Below are 19,290 nucleotides of genomic sequence, written 5' to 3' on the forward strand. Positions count from 1 at the left end.
CCTGCGAACACTGACATGAGCGGAGACTGGCGAAACAAACCGTCACCGCGTTGAAGGTGTGAGAACGTGATTGGTCCTGATATAACACGGAGTGGTGACATAACAGTCCCCTTCTGACGATGCAAACATGAGGTCTTTCAGTAATATACCCCCCCCCCCCCTCCATATCCTTAAAACTATTGCCTTATCACATTTCAGCTTTTAGAAAAAGAAAAAAAAAAGGCCATCTGCCTTATTTCTAGTGTCTTTGCTTTACAATTTGTACATCCAGTGGTATAACAAACCCAGCGGAACATGAGACGGAAACAAAAAAGACCTTTAGGACGGCTCGGGTCGGCCAGAATGGACCATCGAGACATTTACACGCCCGCGCCGGAGGCCGACTGGGAGTCGAACCCACCGCCGAACGATGCAAACGGACAAATGAACAGGAGGCGGGAAAGTACTTGCAAATATTTAACATTCACTATATACAGACGCGTGGCTGTGCTGGGCTGTCACCATGGTGATGGGGTCAGGTTGATGGCGAGAGCCCAGCTGTATCGTACATGCAGTGTTGTAGTTCTGGGGGGGGGGGGGGGGGTATTTGTTGCTTATGGAAGCCGTGCTGGACGCCACATGAAGCTACAGCCACTTGATTTTCTTCCCGAATGGTAGGAAGATAATTTTTCCGGAGCACCTTCGGCTAACACTGACAAAAGAAACCGGTCACAGAGAAAGTCGTCCTTTACGTGCAGAAGCACATTCTTCACAATTCAGTTCGTCCCCGCCTCTCCTGACCACAGGAAGTGATGCGGGTCGGCTCCTCCTCCTCTTCCTCTGTAAACAATGGAAGCGTCAGCGTGACAGCGAGCGCCGCTGGGCTCTTGTGTTCGGTCACGGCCAAAAAGAAAGAACTAAAAAAATTACTCTCAGTGCAATGTAGGTGACAAAAGACAAAAACAAAAAAGACTTTACAACTCCGAGGAAGAAACACGCGGGATGAACCTCTCCTGTAAACTCGTCTGTCCCTCTTCTTTCCTTTCGCTGTACTTGTCCTCCGTAGAGCGTCACGCTAACGCCCCGAGCCGCCGTGTCAAACAGCGACGCGTGCTTTTTCTTGAATAAAAAAATACCTAGTCAGCTAAAATGTTGACATGTAGAAATAATGGTGCTCGTACATTATCTATAAATAATGTTAAAATAAATATACCTGGATCACATTGTCTGTAGGGTACAGTGGTGCAGAGCTGGAGGAGTCACGTTTCACGCCGCGTTCATGCTCCTCGTTTTCTGGTTCGCACTTCCGTCCCACGGCTAAAGGCTTCTGGAAGCAGATTTAATTCGGCCGGTGGAAAGCACGGACTCCTCCAGCGGCTCCAACACTTCAGCCTGATAAGTTCATCGATGTTGGCAAAGTCCGCATCAGCTCGACGTGAAATTTGTCACGGGCGCAAAATCAAGGCCGTAAAAACACATTCCCATTTCGCTGTGAAACTCCAAAAACAAAATGGATGCTCTAAAACCTTCGGCTTTCCCGACCGCCGGCGAAGGACCACGGGAGCAGCTCCGGAACCGATCAAAATGAACGAGTATTACACACAGGACACATCAACAGGGACGCCATAAATAAGGTTACAGAGCGGGAAGGGGAGAGATGCTGCTGCTCTGCGGCGCCGCTCTATCGGCAGCGTGTTCCTCTCGCCCGTCGGCCTCCCTCCTCTCCCTCCCCGCCTGGCAGCATTTCACCGTCCAAAGAGCTTGGGAGAAGAGACGAGGGGGAGGGGGAGGGGCTTCACAGCAGTGGCGCTACGGTAATGAAGTCTGACAGAATAGTAGCGATAGAAGTAGAGGAGGTGGGGGCGGGGGGCGGGGGGCGGCGTGGCATTTCCCCGTACCAGCATGCTAGTCCTGGCTGATATTTTGATTGGTGAGGGAGGGGTGGTCCGAACAGCACCGCTCTGATATGAGTGCCGGGGTGGGGTGGGGGGGTGGGGGGCAGTTATCCTACCCCCCCCCGTGCTGCTTGGTCCTTCCCGCCTACACCAGCTGGTAGCCCGAGCCAGACGTCTGGTCGTATTCTATCGTGTACTGCGTGGTCCAGTCCACCGTCACGGGCCGGATCAGGCCGCAGCAGCGCATCTCCAAGAAGTCGACGAGGTTCCTGACGCAGCCGTGGCTGAAGAGGGAGAAGAGAGGAGCGTGAGGAGAGAACGGCGTGCTCAAAAAACCCCCAGCACACCCCGGACGCGTCGCCAGCACAGAGAGGACAAGCACTCACACAGGACCGTAACGGCTCTCGTTGCCGGGCTCCGTTTATGTAAGCCAGTTTCCCAATCGCCCACTTTGAGTCATGATAAACGCTTTCCAAATCCCAACATCACATCGGCGTTCATCCCGAACGAGGCTGGAGTCGCAGCCCCCCGCCTGCTCAAAAAGACTTACTTGAAGGGGCTCTCAATGGACGTGGCCGTGACTTTAAAGTGCTTGTATCTGCGAGCGTTCATCCTCTCGTTGGTGGTGATTCCCAAAGCCGCGATCTGAGAGAGGTGGAACGCGTCAGGAACATCCGGAACGTGACAAACTGAACTCGTGAGCGTCACGTCCCGGGTCCAGACCTGGTAGAGCTGACACATGATGAGCACCGCCACCCACATGAAGTGGAAGACACTGTTCAGGAACATCCAGAACATCCAAGGAGAACAGGAGGCGATCTGGCTCAGGTAGAGCCAGAAACCGTCGTTGGCATAACTGGTGGCGCAGCGGATCCTCCAGTCTGAGGGCGAAGAAGGAGAAGTGAAGGAGCAGGACGACAGAGGGGGCAACGGGGGGGGGGGAAGGGAGGCGGGGGCTTTCCTACTCACAGGAAATGCAACCGTATATCATCCAGCAGATCATGCAGAGCAGGAAGAACAGATAACCCATGAAGTAGCGGTGATTCCCGCTCCCTGTGGACGAGAAACAAACACGTCACCTGATCGGCTGCCATACAAAAGGACACGTTAACGTGAACTCTTTGGAGCAGCCGGTAAGCTTTGAAGGTTTGCAGACTGTTTCTAGAATGCGGCACACTGGAAAGGTTCAGGCAGGAATCCAGAGGGCGGAAAAACGACGCTTCAAATGGAGGCGCAAGATGAACGACTTCCTGCTTTCTTCAGTCGTTTAAAAGAATACAAATGTAGAAGCGTTTTAGATCTATGTTTAACATTTATACCGACGTTACGCAACCCGGCCGATGCTTTGACAACGTGGTTGCAGTCCGTAAAGCGCACGACTCCACCTCCAAAAACCCCTAAAATCAACCAGACAAGCACTCAGAGAGCACAGACCTCCGCCAAGCAGCTCGTTCCCCTCCGAACTGGATCTACACCGTCCACACGGTGATCTGGATCATCATCGAAAGGGTCTAGATTGTTCTTGGTATCTTTATACACCAAACATGAAAAGTCAAAGTGAATCAGAGTTCTATTGGTTTTCAATGTGAAAATGTACGGTGATGTTTTTTCCTGACCTCATTCTGGATCAGATCCAGAAGACATTTCCATCCCTCAGTTGAATGCATATTTTACAGGATATGATATTGAAAAGCCTCCATTATAAGTACCCTATTTCCCAGACCAGCCAAACTATGGAACAAAGTGTGACTTATAGTCCGGTAAATACGGTAAACAGGAACATCGTGATTCTTTTACGTGTCGCGTCAGTATCCGCAATCCGGGCAGAGACCCCCCCCCCCACACATGACTGTGTCAAATTCCATAAACATCGGTCAATAATCAACCGAGATATTGAGGAACACATCTTGAAGCTCCATTGACTGTAATATTAGCGAAAATGTAAAAGTAATCCATAATCCAGGATCTTCTGCATCATCACCAAAATGTAATAATCTGTTCCTGGTAAATTAAAAATCCGCCTGTAACTTTTCGAGCTGCATTGCTAATAGACAGACAAAGAAACAAACCAAAGCCGGTGATTACGTAGCCCCGCCCTCGGCGGCGGTAACCATAGCGCCTTGTTCCAAATCTGCACCTTTCAACCCATCGACGGCCCAACTCGGCACACTGAAAACACCCCCCTCCGTGGACCTTGAGCCGACACGATGCATTCTGTGAGTAACGCCGGAGATAAATATTTGTTGAGCTGACCTGGTGATCAAACACACAATCTACCAGGAAGACAACAAACAGCCACGTCAGCATCCATTGTGTTTGTGAAGCTTTAAAGCTTCTCGCTTTATTCTTTTCTCCCGGTAGTCACGAGGCTTGTTTGTTCAGTGCTGCAGCTCCTTCCTGCCCATCGGCTTCAGAATGGATGCGCCACAAGCCGGGGCTCCTTCCTCCCCTCGGCGTCCCCAGTCTGCCTCACAAGAGGCCTCGCCGAGACGAGCCCGCGTCTCACAACAAAACCCTCCTCTTCTCCTCTGAGCTGCGTTCGGTATTCATTCCTCGCATGGACGTTTGCGTTCATAAATCTTTTGACGCTTTGAGACATACGTGTCAAACTCAAGGCCCGGGGGGGGCCAATGTGGCCCGCCACGTCATTTTCTGTGGCCCGCAAGAGCTTTGTGCAGACATTTGTTTTTGTAAAATGTGTTGATGTGTATTTGTAACTGATTTCTAATCTGTAAATGGGGTTTTAATGTTAAAATTAAACATTTGTTGCTGACTCCATTCTGGATCCGACCCAGATGATATTCAGTGGTGAGATAGACCCCCCCCCCCCCCTACATGACTGTGTTAAATTCCCTAAATATCGGTCAATAATCAATGGAGACATTGAAGAACAAATTACAGACAGACGCCGGCGATTACATAACCTCGGCGGATATTTTTACAGCAGTAGGTTATCGATATATTTTTAGAACTATGCAATTGCATATGTAATATTTATGATTTAATTTAGTATGTAGTAGTAAATAGTTATTTAGCAGCATCTTAAGGAGTAGTTACATTTTATTTACATTACATTTAGTTACATTTACAACTGGCCCTTTGAGGGCAGCCATAATGCTGATGTGGCCCTCGGAGAAAATGAGTTTGACACCCCTGCTTTGAGAGGATTCTGTACCTTCATCATTCCTCTCGTGTATGAATGAATGTAAATGTGTTCATATTATGTAAAGCAGACAGAAAGAAACGCATCATTAAAAAAAAACTAAAATCACACGGGAGGATCTACAAGAACGTCAGAGAGGCTCCAAGCCGATGAACAGGAACATTCACTGATCTAACTTCAAAAGCGACCCCGCAGAGGCACTCCGGACACGTTGACCTGTCCAAACGTGTCCCGATAAACCAGGAGGGACAAGACAAAACCCTCGGCGTGTGGAAATATCTACGCTGACTCCGTGAAGAAGAGGTCTTGTATCCCAGGAAAGGAGAAATGACAAGCGGCACGTTGACACCTTTAGACGTACCGACGCAGTTGCCCACCCAGGGACAGTGGTGGTCAAACTTCGCGATGCAGCGGTTGCACACGGCGCAGTGTTTGGACCTGATGGGCTTCCGTATCTGAAAACAAAACATTCCCACAAACAGTTGCAAGTTTGTCGTGTTTTTTTCTGGTTTCCTGTGTGCGTGAACAATTGTATAGAAGAGAGGACTTTACCAAGCAGGTACTGCAGAATATGCTCAGATCCAGACTACCGGTCTCTGCCAGCTCCACAATTGTCTAGCGGAAGGAAATAAGAAACAATAGGACTTGGGGAAAAAAAACAGGGTTTCTTATTTGCCAGTGAAACAAAAGGCCTACAACAGTGGGATTTATGTTTTCTTTCACTCCCCTAAACTGTTTTCAAGTTTTTTTTTCATACAGATTATTGTGAAATCTTATTTTCATTATCATCAGATTATTTTCCAGTGCATCTCTGCACAAATAAACTAAAGATAAAACAATCCGAATCTACAGCAACCGCCGAGGAATACGAAAGGTTGAAGAGAATCCCCTGCAGGGATAGGAAGGCTGGGAAACGGCACAAACAAATACAAACAACTAAAATCAATCTATTTAAGGGTAGGAAGGGGTTAAATAAAAACACTTATTTTAGACGGTGTAACGTTACCTTCTTTTTCTGCTCCTCTGAAGCTTTGATGATTCCTGGGTCAGACTTCCAGGATTTGCCGAAATTGTAGAACAGAGCCAGCGTGTTTATCAGGAAGGGCAAGTGGACAGTGGCAAAGGGCAGATGTGCAGCGAGGTTAAGGAAGAATAATAATAATAATAATCCTTTAAGAATCGGTTTTCTTGACCTAAAAAGTGGGTGAACCGCTTAACTGAGAGGAAATGATTTGTAATAGAAAAAATATGTTGATTGACGTGACATCTATTTGAATCTCTCGCAGACAAACGCTCCAAGAAAAACCTTTCCAGAAATAATGTGTACATTTACTACGAAGCCTTCACATCCATTTTGCACCCCACGGACAAAGGACCGCAGGAGGCCCGTGAATCACTGCGCTGCTTCCAGAATGGACCTGCGTCATGATGCGTCACCACATTCATGCACGGAAAAATAAAATTACGGTCTAATAAAGGTGCATCATCAAGAATCTGTTCACCAGCAAAAAGTGTTTCTAGTGGTCAATTGGCAACAGAGATCTAGTCTTATTCTGATTTGACCAAACGTTTCTTGCTGCTCTGAGGCTTCACGTGTTAAACTCCCGACCGACATTCTGTTTTTCTACAGTATCTCCATGTGGATATGAAATAATGAGGACAATTCTATTGAGGGAAAACGTGATCCAGTTCTAGGAAAGACAAAAACAAAGTACTGTCCCACGCCTTCACCCTCGTTTAACCACCGGCCTGAGGCGGATAATAAGCCCACTGTGGCAGAAACTGGGTCGCTGGTAGATCAAATGCTTCAACCTTGAGGGCACAACAAAGAACAAAGACTAAATCCTGAGTGGCACGACTACACGGACGGAGTGAAATGAAAGGCATCTGAAGGGAGCCATTAAAACAACCGCATCGGCATTTCTCCCGCGACGCTCTCGACTCGCTCGCTTCAGAAAAGGCCTCCTCTCGCGGACGGAGCCTCAAACGGTCTGCACAAATTCTACATTCGAGGAAAACTGGCAAAAGAATTCACCGATCAACGGGAAGGTCCGCCACGCTGGCGACGCGCCGCCGAATCATTCCAACGCACGTCAGAGCGGGTGGAAGGGAGGCAAACCTTTCCGTGCATTCTTTATCCATCCTACGCGTCACGTTTAGCGTGCAAACATTTACCACGTGGTGCCGATCGGCCACACAGCTGTGACATTTGCTTTCAGCTCGTCAGGCAATCCTGCCGAAAAAACAAACAAACGAGGCAACAGATGGACACGGAAGAGAAAAAAACTAAACCGCAGTGGGGGTGGGGGTGGGGGGCGTTGTGCTGCTGACAGAAGTGTGGAAAGTCGTACTCAAGTGTTATCTTTAAGTCTATCCGTGAATATCCAGCTAAAAATATAACAACTTGTCCAGTCCAAGGAGAAGAGTCCCCCGAGGGAGGCAGTAACCAGAGCAGCGAGGTGGGGGGCACAACATGCAACAAATGAAAAGGCAGATAAAAGCGCTGCTGGGGGGGTGGGGGGGTCTGGGGTGACACAATGGCAGCCTTGATAGCTGGAGGTCAAGAATGTGCCTGAAAGTATTTGTTTTTCACAAGGCAGAAACCGCTCAGGACAAGCGTGCACACAAATGCTGAAACACCGGGAAGAGGAAAATCCTCCTTGGGATGCAGGGAAAGAGCCGGGACCAGCGGCACTCTCACAAAGGTGAAGACCTGAGAGCAGTTTGCTTTGTTTTTTTACGAGTACGAGTACAGGGCAACGAACTCTTGAGCAGTGCCTTTAACTTTGTGGTACAGCCGACCCAACACCAGAACCTTTCCCACTCATCTTTGGTTTTTTTCGTCAACTTAATTATATCACAGGCAGCAGCTGGCTCTACGTCTCACAGGTGCATTTTGGTTGATGCTCTATGACCTGTACGATTCCCAAAAAGGCCACGATAGACCCATCTTGCCCACCAGGCGTCGTGAGACTTGCTCTGAGCTCTCGCTGGAGTCACACACAGCAGAGCGTGGATGAAGAAGGCGGACGGACAAAGGAGGCCATTTTATCGCTCTGCTCTTTTAGCGGAGGCGAATGGGTCAGCAGTCACAGCGGTTCCGTCAGAGCCCTGACAGTACTTGGGATTTCCAGACCTTTATTCGACATTTGAAAGGTTAGTGTTTGATCACCGGAACGGAGACACCAAGGAACAAAACACAGAACCCTCGACTGGAAGTCCGTTTGAAAAGACTCAAGAACCAGCTTACAAGCCAAAACGAGAAATGTCTGTTTCAACAAAGGCCATCCAAACCCTAGCCCACCCATCCATCCACCCATCCACCCATCCACCCATCCACCCACCCACCCATCCACCCATCCATCCATCCATCCACCCATCACAGGCTCAAGAATAGGATTTGCCAACATGGCTAGTAGGAAAGAGTTCAATTGCATTTAAACTGGGAAACGGATCTTTTCTCAAAGAGGTTCTGTTTCATTGGAATCGATCAACTTTTGTAAACATGACTCAAAGTAAAACCGCACCCAGCTGCAGGTGGTGGGTTTAGAATGCAGGTAGGCAGCTCGTATCGCATCGTGCTAAGCTAGGCTAACAGACCAACGAGCGTTACGTCTTGATTCTCTCAGGTAGAATCTGCTCCTCGTAAACAGAGAAGGATATCAGTCCAGAACCAGTAGAACCAAGTGATGTACATCCAGAATTTGGTGGCCAGGTAAATTCCAAGAGGGAGGGCGCTGTGCATGGAGTGGTCGAAGAAAGCCCTGCAGACAGAAAACGGGAGGGGCAAAGTTAGAAGCAGCATTCCTTAAAACGCTTAAAGTCTATCATTAGAATTCTCACACATCACCGGTTCAGCACCACGTTCAACAAATCAAGGCTGGGTGCAGCCTGTAAACGCCGTTCTGAGCAGCACAAACCGGGGGGTGCAGCCTGTAAACGCTGTTCTGAGCAGCACAAACCGGGGGTGCAGCCTGTAAACGCTGTTCTAAGCAGCACAAACCGGGGGTGCAGCCTGTAAACGCTGTTCTAAGCAGCACAAACCGGGGGTGCAGCCTGTAAACGCTGTTCTAAGCAGCACAAACCGGGGGGTGCAGCCTGTAAACGCTGTTCTAAGCAGCACAAACCGGGGGTGCAGCCTGTAAACGCTGTTCTAAGCAGCACAAACCGGGGGTGCAGCCTGTAAACGCTGTTCTAAGCAGCACAAACCGGGGGTGCAGCCTGTAAACGCTGTTCTAAGCAGCACAAACCGGGGGGTGCAGCCTGTAAACGCTGTTCTGAGCAGCACAAACCGGGGGGTGCAGCCTGTAAACGCTGTTCTGAGCAGCACAAACCGGGGGGTGCAGCCTGTAAACGCTGTTCTGAGCAGCACAAACCGGGGGGTGCAGCCTGTAAACGCTGTTCTGAGCAGCACAAACCGGGGGGTGCAGCCTGTAAACGCTGTTCTAAGCAGCACAAACCGGGGGTGCAGCCTGTAAACGCTGTTCTGAGCAGCACAAACCGGGGGTGCAGCCTATAAACGCTGTTCTGAGCAGCACAAACCGGGGGGTGCAGCCTGTAAACGCTGTTCTGAGCAGCACAAACCGGGGGGTGCAGCCTGTAAACGCTGTTCTGAGCAGCACAAACCGGGGGGTGCAGCCTGTAAACGCTGTTCTAAGCAGCACAAACCGGGGGTGCAGCCTGTAAACGCTGTTCTGAGCAGCACAAACCGGGGGTGCAGCCTATAAACGCTGTTCTGAGCAGCACAAACCGGGGGGTGCAGCCTGTAAACGCTGTTCTAAGCAGCACAAACCGGGGGGTGCAGCCTGTAAACGCTGTTCTGAGCAGCACAAACCGGGGGTGCAGCCTGTAAACCCTGTTCTAAGCAGCACAAACCGGGGGTGCAGCCTGTAAACGCTGTTCTAAGCAGCACAAACCGGGGGGTGCAGCCTGTAAACGCTGTTCTGAGCAGCACAAACCGGGGGTGCAGCCTGTAAACGCTGTTCTGAGCAGCACAAACCGGGGGGTGCAGCCTGTAAACGCTGTTCTGAGCAGCACAAACCGGGGGTGCAGCCTGTAAACGCTGTTCTGAGCAGCACAAACCGGGGGTGCAGCCTGTAAACGCTGTTCTGAGCAGCACAAACCGGAGATTCAGGTGGACTCATGGTCATTATTACTGCTCAGCCAGTAGGTATTCCAACAATGTCAGAAAACAACTGGAATAAAAAGGTTCTTGTATAAAATACACAGTTTACACATCATAAACAGAGAGAGTGTCATCCGCCGTTGGACATACTTGGAGAGGACCTGCACGGCAACCCAGACGCCAGCATACATGAGGCCTTTGATGAGCCAGGAGTCAACGTCCAGGTCAGCGATGAAGCCGACCAACCAGATGACCACAAACGGCGTTCCCAGCATCACCTTCTGCCTGAATTCCTGCGGCAGGAGGCGAGGAAGAGGAGGCATGGATATGGATGGCAAATCAGGTGAGACGGCATATCGGGCATGCAGGAGGAGCGAGAAGACGAGACAAAAAAAACTGGTATAAATAGGAGGCACGGGTTGAAGGACAATGAGGTTGAGCAAACCGTGAAACAGATTTATAAGTGATAAAAGACATAAAGGACCAAACGAGGTTAAAGTTCAAGAACAATCGACAACTCAAGGCAGTTATATACAGTAATACCTCGACATACGAGTATAATCCGTTCCTGGGCCGAGCTCGTAACTCAAATCTAGTTTTTCCATATAAAATAACTGGAAACAATTGAATCCGTTCCGTTCGTCTAAAAACACTCAAATCAGCGCAAATAAAAATGGGAAAAAAACTTTTGTAATTGCTATATAGGTACACACACGCAAAATGAAATAAGAGATGATATACAGTATTACTGAAATATAAAATGTGTTTTTTATCAGATGAACTTTGAGACAGAAGGTAGCGCTCTGGCCGGTGACCAATGGGCTGAGGGAGGGAGGAAGAAGGCGTTGGACGGTACGGAGACCCTTTATGCAGTAATTGTACCTTACAGATACTCTTACATAAACCTCTGTCTGAGGATTGTACTCCGCTCCTACTGGCATGTCAAATCCCTTACGGATCCCTTGCTCGTGTCTCGGAACACTCGTATTATTACTCGTGGTATTACTGTACATCTACTATTGGGTGATCAGATGGGGCAATTCCAATACTGCATTGTAAAGAGCAGACGCGGTTTACTCGTCCGTCCGTCTCATCAGTAAAGGTATTCAGAGTATGGCCGACAAAGCACGCAAGATGTTCTAGTCACTGCAGCGTCTGGACTCGCCTATGCGTACAATCGCAGTAAGCACAGCAGGTGCATCCATTTTGGGGTTATTGTGTTCATATACAATTACTGTCTAAGATCTAAAATGATTAACTAATAATATCCAATGACGAGAAAGCACATTAACTCTTTCAGTGCCAATAACGTCTAAAGAAGTTTTTTTATAACCCAAACCTTCACTGCCAACCCTGACATTAAAATCTGCCTTTCTTCAAATGGCCAATAACTCCGGAAAATGGTAGGAACACACTTTATTTTTGATGAAAGAAGAGACTTTCATCTTTCGTTTGATTTGTTTGGTGTTTGCTTCGTCATAGGAGAGAATATTCTGTGGAGATTGGAATATCGGGCAAAATGAGCTGAAAATGTCTGGCACTGAAAGAGTTAATGCAGAGCTAAACCATTTTTAAATCAACACAGCAACACATTCTGAGACAGAATCATGTCCTCATCTACAGGGTGAGAGACAACCGACCAAAGACACTTCCTGTCGGCTTTATGTATCATTGTTTACTATCAGGATGCAAGTGACCAATGCCCCCCCCCCCCCCCCCCCTCTGTTCTACTGCTTTTATCGGCAAACACTCCCCCCCCCCTCTGTTCTACTGCTTTTATCGGCAAACACTCCGCCATGCACGTGTGTCTCCGCGCGTGTCTGCGCCTGTCTCTGCGCGTGTCTCCGCGCGTGTCTCCGCGCGTGTCTCCGCGCGTGTCTCCGCGCGTGTCTGTGCGTGTCTCTGTGCGCGTGTCTGTGCGTGTCTGTGCGTGTCTCTGCGCGTGTCCACCTTGTCCATCTTCAGTCTCTTCAGGTAGGACGGGCTGTCGTAGCCTTTGGCCTGCCGTGCTTCCTGTAGGTGATTGATCATCCAAACATTCTTCCTTTGCTTGGCGAGATCTAACGGCGTTTCGCCCTTAGAAACAACAGAGGACACCTCAGGAAAACCGTCCTCATTTGTTACCATGAGACAGAGTGGATGGAGCAGTGGGGGGGGGGGGGGGTACCTTGATGTTCTGTGCATCAACATTGGCGTTGGCGTCCAGCAGCAGGCTGATGACAGTGGTGTTGCCGGCGAGCACTGCCCAGTGTAGCGCCGTGTTCTTGTGGTATTTGTCGCCAAGGTTAACAGACACGTTGAAGGTCAGCAGCAGCCGAGTGGGATCCACACTGTCACGCAGAAGAGATGAGGAAATGAGATCAACAGGAGGAGCTGGACACACAGAGCCCCTGAACCTGAATGAAACGTCATGCTAATTATTCATTACTTGTACATTAAACAAGGAATCTAGAATGTCAACTCCATTAAAATCGGTCAATAATCAAACGAGATATTGATATACAGTAGTCCCTCGATATAATGCGGTTCGCGGAGTTTTAATGCAATTTTTCAGATTTTACTTTTTGCACTTGAACGCGCCTTGAAACGGCGAAGGGGCGCGGTCGGAGGAACTGTGAAATACGCGCGAGTTGCTATTAATAACTTCTCATGTGTTCAACCTCGTAGGTTGATCATTAAGATTAAATTAGTTATTTCTAAAGGCTATCATGTTTATTTGTTGAGCGTTTGTTTAATAGTGCTCTTATTCTCTGTGTAAAAAGAGGCTTTTATTTTGTAGGAGCATAAACGTCACCTCCCTTTTGGGTTTCGTTTCTTCCTGTTGATACATGTAGCCGCTGCCGTTCCGCTGTGCTAAGCTATCCAATAAAGCAGCATGAGAGGCTAAAGACAGCACGAGTAGAATATTTGTTCTTCTGCACTCCAAGCGGCTCTTTCCTCGACCTTCACGCCTTAACATTATTAACAGGAAAACGTTTACTGTACGTACTATATATTTTTATTTCTCAAACAAATGTTTAGTTCTGAAAAGGTTTTGATCTTTGGTTTCATTCTATAATACTGAAACAATCTATTTAGATTAATTCCTGACTGTTAAACGTGTATAAAGTGTGTGGTGAGGGGTTTTACAGCCTTAAAACATTTATGTACATGTATAATAAATTACTACATTGCGGATTTCACTTATTGCGGGTTCTTTTTGGAGCGTAACCCCCCGCGGAAAATGAGGGACTACTGTATCCATGTAAGTGGCTTCTCAGGGAATATTCCGGTGACGCTGCATAGCGATGCCGTTTGCTGATCAATGATCATCAGGCCAGTGAGGCGGGCGCGGCGTGGAGCAGTTAGCAGAACATGCTCAGGCTTGTGCATCCGTTTCCATTAACGACTTCCGAGTTGCGTCAGACTTTTCCAGGTGTCACTTTTGCGATTGAAGGTTAGTTTAACGATGTCATTAAGCTTTCTTGTTGAGGCAGAGTTGAACCAGCAGCTCATCGTGACGCTGTGGGAGCGTTCTGCACACACCTGTGTGTCCTGTAAGCCGCCCACATCAGAGGAGTCATGCCGTTCTGATCCATCATGTCCACGTCCTGGCAGAGAGGAGGGGCACAGTGAAAGGAGGGAAAGAGAAGACGCAGGGCTCCCCCTGCTGGAGGTCACTGGCACACAATGAGTTCAGAACAAGCGTCCCCAAACATCACAAACAAAAAGAGATGGTTGGTTCCTTTCTTGTAATATCAAAGTGAACAACAGTCATGCCAATAAAGATTTCCAGTTACACTTTTCTGAATCCCCTCTTGATGGTGACTACCTGTCCTTTGGCGATGAGGTATGCCACGATGGAGGTGTGGCCGAACTGGGCCGCCAGATGAACGCAGCTGCATCCTTCACCGTCAATCAAAGACGGGTCGGCACCATATTTCATAAGCTGAACCACCATAGATAGATGGCCTTGTCTGGGAGAAGAAGATTCGCACATGATGATGCATTTCAACATGGGATGTCGTCATAGCAACAGACAGAGCTTTCATCTGATGCTAGTCCCCGTGGGCTTGCAGGTTATCACTTCTCAAAGGTCATTGCACGGGCGGAGGCTGACACGGGACACCCGAGCGCTGCGTGTTGGTGATGGAGCAGATGCCCGTCGTACATCCCGTCAATAATTCAAGGCGAGAGCACGTGACGCAGCCCTTTCTGCCGGGAGCGGCGTGGTGGGCGTCCCGTGTTCGCAGTGAGAATTAAACAAGTCGCGTGCTTCCCAAAAAAGTTGCCATTTTGGCCGGCTTTCGTATAGATTTGTGTACAAATTTGTTTGTGCACGTTCCAAAAAAAAAAGAAAAGAAAAGCAGATTAAGGCAGAACTGTGAGCCAATCAAAACACCAAATAAATACGAGTATCTACAACACACACGTTTGGAATTGTTAAACGAAAACTCATAATATGCAAGATCTGACGCCGTAACGGTTCATAAAGTAAAAATAGCAGCACATTTAATTTTAAACATACGAGCATTCTGTTGAGCATCCTCTTGCGAGATTAGCTTACTGTCTTATACTGTACGCTACAATAGCGTGATATTTAATGTTCATCACACCTGCTGTACGTAATATATATATATATATATGCATGGTTACGAACAGCAGGGCTTTCCTCGAAGAAACAACCAACAAAGCTACGGAGCAGCCGCACCAAGGTTAGCTCCCACGTCAAAGCATTTCGGCTGATTGGAAAGAGGAACCACATGATACCGTACAATGGTAAAACAGGCAGACAATCCTATAGAGAGTGGGAACCCGTCAAACGATCAGCGGTTGACGAGGAACACAAATTAAAGTAGCAATAAAAAAAAAAGAACAACTTTAGGAAAGCGTCTCTGGAGGATCGATTCATGGCAGAACACAGAAGAAGCTTAGGCCGCACGTTATTCGTGGAGCGTGTGCTGACCTGGTGGCCCAGTGCAGAGGGGTGGAGTTAAGGTCTCCTCCCAGCTGGTCCACTGTAGCTCCTTTTGATATGTAGAACCTGCACACAAACAGCCATCAGATTTACAACTGTACAACGAGGATAAGTTATCTGGAGGGGAGGTACTGCAGGAATATAGGTCATGTACGGTGTCATTTGTCGACAGTAAAACATGTTTCCAATCAGATTATTCCGGTGGGGGATTTACTCTGGTCTGAACACATGCCTTTAGGCGTGGAGCGCCTCGCTAAAGGCTCCTCATTAATGCATCTCATCACCTTGTACATGTGCATGTGTCCTGACCACAAAGAGGAACCTAGCCCGAACCTGTCCAACACGGCTTTGGCTGCTTTCAAGCCGCTATTGCTACCATATGAGCCACGGCCAGACTCACTTGACCAGGTCTATCCTGTTGTTGATGGCAGCCCAGTGCATGAGCGTCACATTTTCCTTATCTGGCTGTCGAACGTCAAAGCCCGCCTCCACCAGCTCCCGGCAGCGCTCGTAGATGCCGTACCTGTGGACGGGAGACAGGGAGGCGTTAAAGTCTCTTAACACACAGACGGCAACAGAGCCAAACAGAACGCCCACACCGGGTCAGAACCCGGCACCAGACTCGAGAAGCCTCGTCAACAGCAGCACAAATCCGCTGCTGTTCAACAGCAACTCGCACAAAAGCCTCTTTTGTCTCACGAGAAAACAATCGTCACATTTCTGCCCACGCCTGTCTTCATATTCCTATCCTTTTCTCAGCTTGTTCATTAGCTCCGAAGAATGTGCACAAACTGAAAATCACAGTTGCAAATACGGTTCCAGTACTTCCAGATTTTACAATTTAAGGTCTCTTAATATCGCGGCACGTAAATCTGTTTCCCGCAGTAATGAAGGCCATTCAGTGAAAAGTAAATGGCTCCCAACCTAATCAGGCCCGATTCTGGTACATGGTTTACACTGGCTGAACAAATACAAAATATTTATCTTCACTTCTGGGCAAGATGCAAATCTGGGTGCGCCGAGCCCATCCTGGCCACTAGCTGGCGCCGGCCTCGTTGCTTTTTGTCCCAAGTCTGTAAACAGCCTCATGTTTACAGCCATTTCCTTTTCCTATACTACACTTAGGGTGCTTTCACACTGCACCAAGAGGACTTGGTTCCTTTGGGAGCAAATTCTTGCATTTATAATTCGTTTCCCCGGATTATCCGGGGAAAGGAACTCTGGTCAGTTTAAAAGGGAGCAAAGGTGTGAAAGCACCCTACGCACAATTCTTTTCAGAAGGCTTGCTGCTGTGCTAAACCAATGGGGGGTACGGAGGTCAAGCTGGGAGTGCTCTTATGTTTTCAATCCAATTACAGTTCAGTCATTACGTTTTTGGTACAGCAAATCTGGATTCAAGATTGACAGCCCATCCTGAGACTAAACAGTACGAGGTCTGTCATTTCTTGAGCACAAACCAAACTGAACACATGACAGAACAACAGCTATGAGCTACTCACTGTGTGGCTTTTACAATGTCCCACGTGCTGTAGTCGTCCACGTGGTTTTTGCGGCTGACATTCTCACTGTAGCCGTGGCTGTAATGACTCTGGGGTTTAATTTCCTGAGGCGGAAGGGACAGAAACACGGAGATCAAGAAAAGCTGGTAGGTTTGCGCTGCTTGATGTAATGATCTCCGTGGTGTTGGAAGAACCCAGAAGGCACTAGCAGGGTTTATCTTTTGTATAGTTAATTCACGGCACAGAAAAGAAGTGCGTGTATTGCAGAATACAGAATTTCATGAACATTGATATACGATTTTCGAGAAATTATCAGTTTAAAATGTAAATCATGTAACCCAGTGATGCCACAACACATTTCTTATTCATTTGGAACATTTTATTATGTTAATGTCTTCAGGTTTTAGACATTTTCTTCCTTAATTCTGACAGCTGACGAGAAAAGAAACACACACTGTGGTAACTCAGCCTTCTAAAACCACACACACTCTGAAAGGTGGTAGCAAACAGTTTGCATCACCACATTCAGCGCTGCAGTGCTAACTGAACAAACTACCGGTACTCAACATTTAGTTCACATCGTGGCGCCACACGGACACAGACAACCACTCACACCTACAGACAATTTGCTGTGACCAATTCACGTTACGTGTGTTTTTTGGAGGTGGGAGGAAATCGGAGAACCGAGAGAAAACCTACACGGACACGGAGAGAAAATACGAACTCTATGAGAATGTCTGAAAGAAACTACAGAAAGAAACAAAACACAGATAGACTCGGGTACCTCTTGGGTTGAATGGAGTCAAATCAACTCATTAATAGGCAAAAAAGTAATAATATAAATTTTAATGACTTTGTATAAACTGATCCAAAAGCGGATTTCCCCTTGGCATTGTATTCATTTAATAAAAAGTTGTTCCCTAAAATAACCTTCAGAACATGCTGACAAAAAAATGTTTTGCTCAATGAAAGAGCCAGTTACAGAAGATGGGCATGTACTGTTTCGATGACCCTATGAGTGCAGCTCATGGTTTGTGAAAAAAATAAAGCTGTAATACTACTACTACTGTACTTTTGGCTTGTCCCGTCAGGGGTTGCCACAGCAAATCAACATTCTCCACTTCACCCTGTCCTCTGGACATGTCCAAACCATAAAGGTCTGGTCTCTCTGACCGTATGTCCAAGACATCTAACCTTCGACGTCCCTCTTATTGCCTCATTTCCAGTCCTATCCACCCTGATCACTCCCACCTAAGCAGCTTTGTCTCCTGTCTTTTCCTCAGAGCCATCAATCAAAGCCAAAGCCATCATACTCCCATGTTTATAATTACACAAGAGATACAAAATGTCAGATTACATTAAAAAATATATTTAATTTTAAAGCTATTTTCTTTTTAAAAAAGATACAAAAGGACATTTGAGACATAAATCATGTAAAATACAGACAATTATCAAAAATTAAAGTAGGTTTATAAGCAGACGTAACCAACTAATAAGCAAACACACCAAAACCTATGAGAGGAAGAACCACCATCATTAAAGCAAATGAGGATATGAATCAAGCATGATAATTAACAACCAAACCATCAGGCAATATTCAATATGTAAAGTACAAAAAAAAAAATCCCACAACTACCATGAGCTACTGATGTAATCATGCTCTACATGCCAGAATGTAAAACAAAGGCTACAAATAAGAATCTGTTATAAAGAAAAGGTCTCATCCAACTGTTATAAACAACATTTTGATGCCGAGTCAGACATGGTGATCGTAGAGAATGACAAACAAAAACAGAAGGATCAGGATAGGTTTATAGCTTCAACATAACTGATCAAAAGAACAACACAATCAAGTATAGGTCAGATTAGCTGGAGTGTTTGCTATCAAGGTCGAAATGATCAACAGTGCCATTTATGCTTCATTGCTAAGAAACATTTTTTTTAAATTGTCTAGCTTTTGTTAGTGTACATAACATATTGTGATCTACAAATGAAAAGGTTCATTTATCATGCACACTTGACCCCAATTTGCTACAGTCTGCACTGATGTTACCACTTTAGCTTGAAAGCTAACTTTGTATATTTGTAAGCGATAACATTACTTTTTCCATGAGACTTAAACATCTAAAATTCCCTGTTATTGTTGAACGCTGTACCGCGGGGGGGGGGGGGGGGAGCTCCATCTATCTCAACCTTAACACGACCATCTGACCAGCGTTCATCCGCTATGCAGCAGGAGGATGGAGCTAGCTTTAGCATCGTTAGCATCGCTAGCTACCTGCCACCCCCCCCCCACCAGCGGTCTTGCAGCGACCATCGAAGCCTCTGGAGGAGCACGGAAAAAACACACAGCCACCCACACACAGAGGTAGAACACGTTCCCGCATGCTCGTGTGCGTGTACGAAGGTGCGAAGTCCACGGGCCGTACCTCGGGATGGAGAATAGGGACGCAGCCAGCCTCTTTCTCATATTCCTCCATAGCGTCGGCCATCTTGGTGGTGATGTGCGCAAAGCATTGTGGGAGACGAGAAGCTGCGTAAGGGAGGGACAAACGAGCAGAAAAGATGAAACGATACAGGCCGTAGTGTTATCAAATGTAATGTAATGTGAGGTAAGAGTAGCATGCTAATGTAAGAGTAGCATGCTAATGTTAGAGTAGCATGCTACGACT

General features: G+C 47.3%; 2 protein-coding genes across 2 annotated transcripts in view; one reads left to right on the forward strand and one right to left on the reverse strand.

Moving 5' to 3' along the window:
- LOC137910698 (uncharacterized) overlaps positions 1 to 19,290 on the forward strand; it is a 257,139-nt gene that overhangs the window by 23,888 nt on the left and 213,961 nt on the right. The gene's annotated exons all lie outside the window — the stretch shown is intronic.
- On the reverse strand, positions 1,961 to 19,110 carry zdhhc17 (zinc finger DHHC-type palmitoyltransferase 17). The gene is made up of 17 exons (XM_068755172.1): positions 19,048 to 19,110; positions 16,619 to 16,722; positions 15,520 to 15,642; positions 15,108 to 15,185; positions 13,974 to 14,118; positions 13,688 to 13,752; positions 12,330 to 12,492; positions 12,113 to 12,238; positions 10,313 to 10,455; positions 8,701 to 8,801; positions 6,044 to 6,168; positions 5,590 to 5,652; positions 5,399 to 5,492; positions 2,844 to 2,927; positions 2,598 to 2,755; positions 2,425 to 2,519; positions 1,961 to 2,158 (listed from the first exon to the last, which is right to left on the reverse strand). Exons 1-17 carry the CDS (start codon positions 19,108 to 19,110, stop codon positions 2,020 to 2,022), a joined length of 1,869 nt encoding a protein of 622 aa, XP_068611273.1. The 3' UTR covers positions 1,961 to 2,019.

The sequence above is a fragment of the Brachionichthys hirsutus genome, chromosome 22 (genome assembly GCF_040956055.1).
Source record: "Brachionichthys hirsutus isolate HB-005 chromosome 22, CSIRO-AGI_Bhir_v1, whole genome shotgun sequence".
NCBI classification, from domain to species: Eukaryota; Metazoa; Chordata; class Actinopteri; order Lophiiformes; family Brachionichthyidae; genus Brachionichthys; species Brachionichthys hirsutus.

Coding starts and splice junctions, on each gene's coding strand:
- zdhhc17 (XM_068755172.1), bottom strand. CDS start 19,110: ATGGCCGACGCTATGGAGGAATATGAGAAAGAGGCTGGCTGCGTCCCT. Junction 14,119..15,107: donor CCTCTGCACTGGGCCACCAG/GTCAGCACACGC, acceptor TTCTTCTCCCAG/ACAAGGCCATCTATCTATGG. Junction 5,493..5,589: donor TATTCTGCAGTACCTGCTTG/GTAAAGTCCTCT, acceptor TTTTGTTTTCAG/ATACGGAAGCCCATCAGGTC.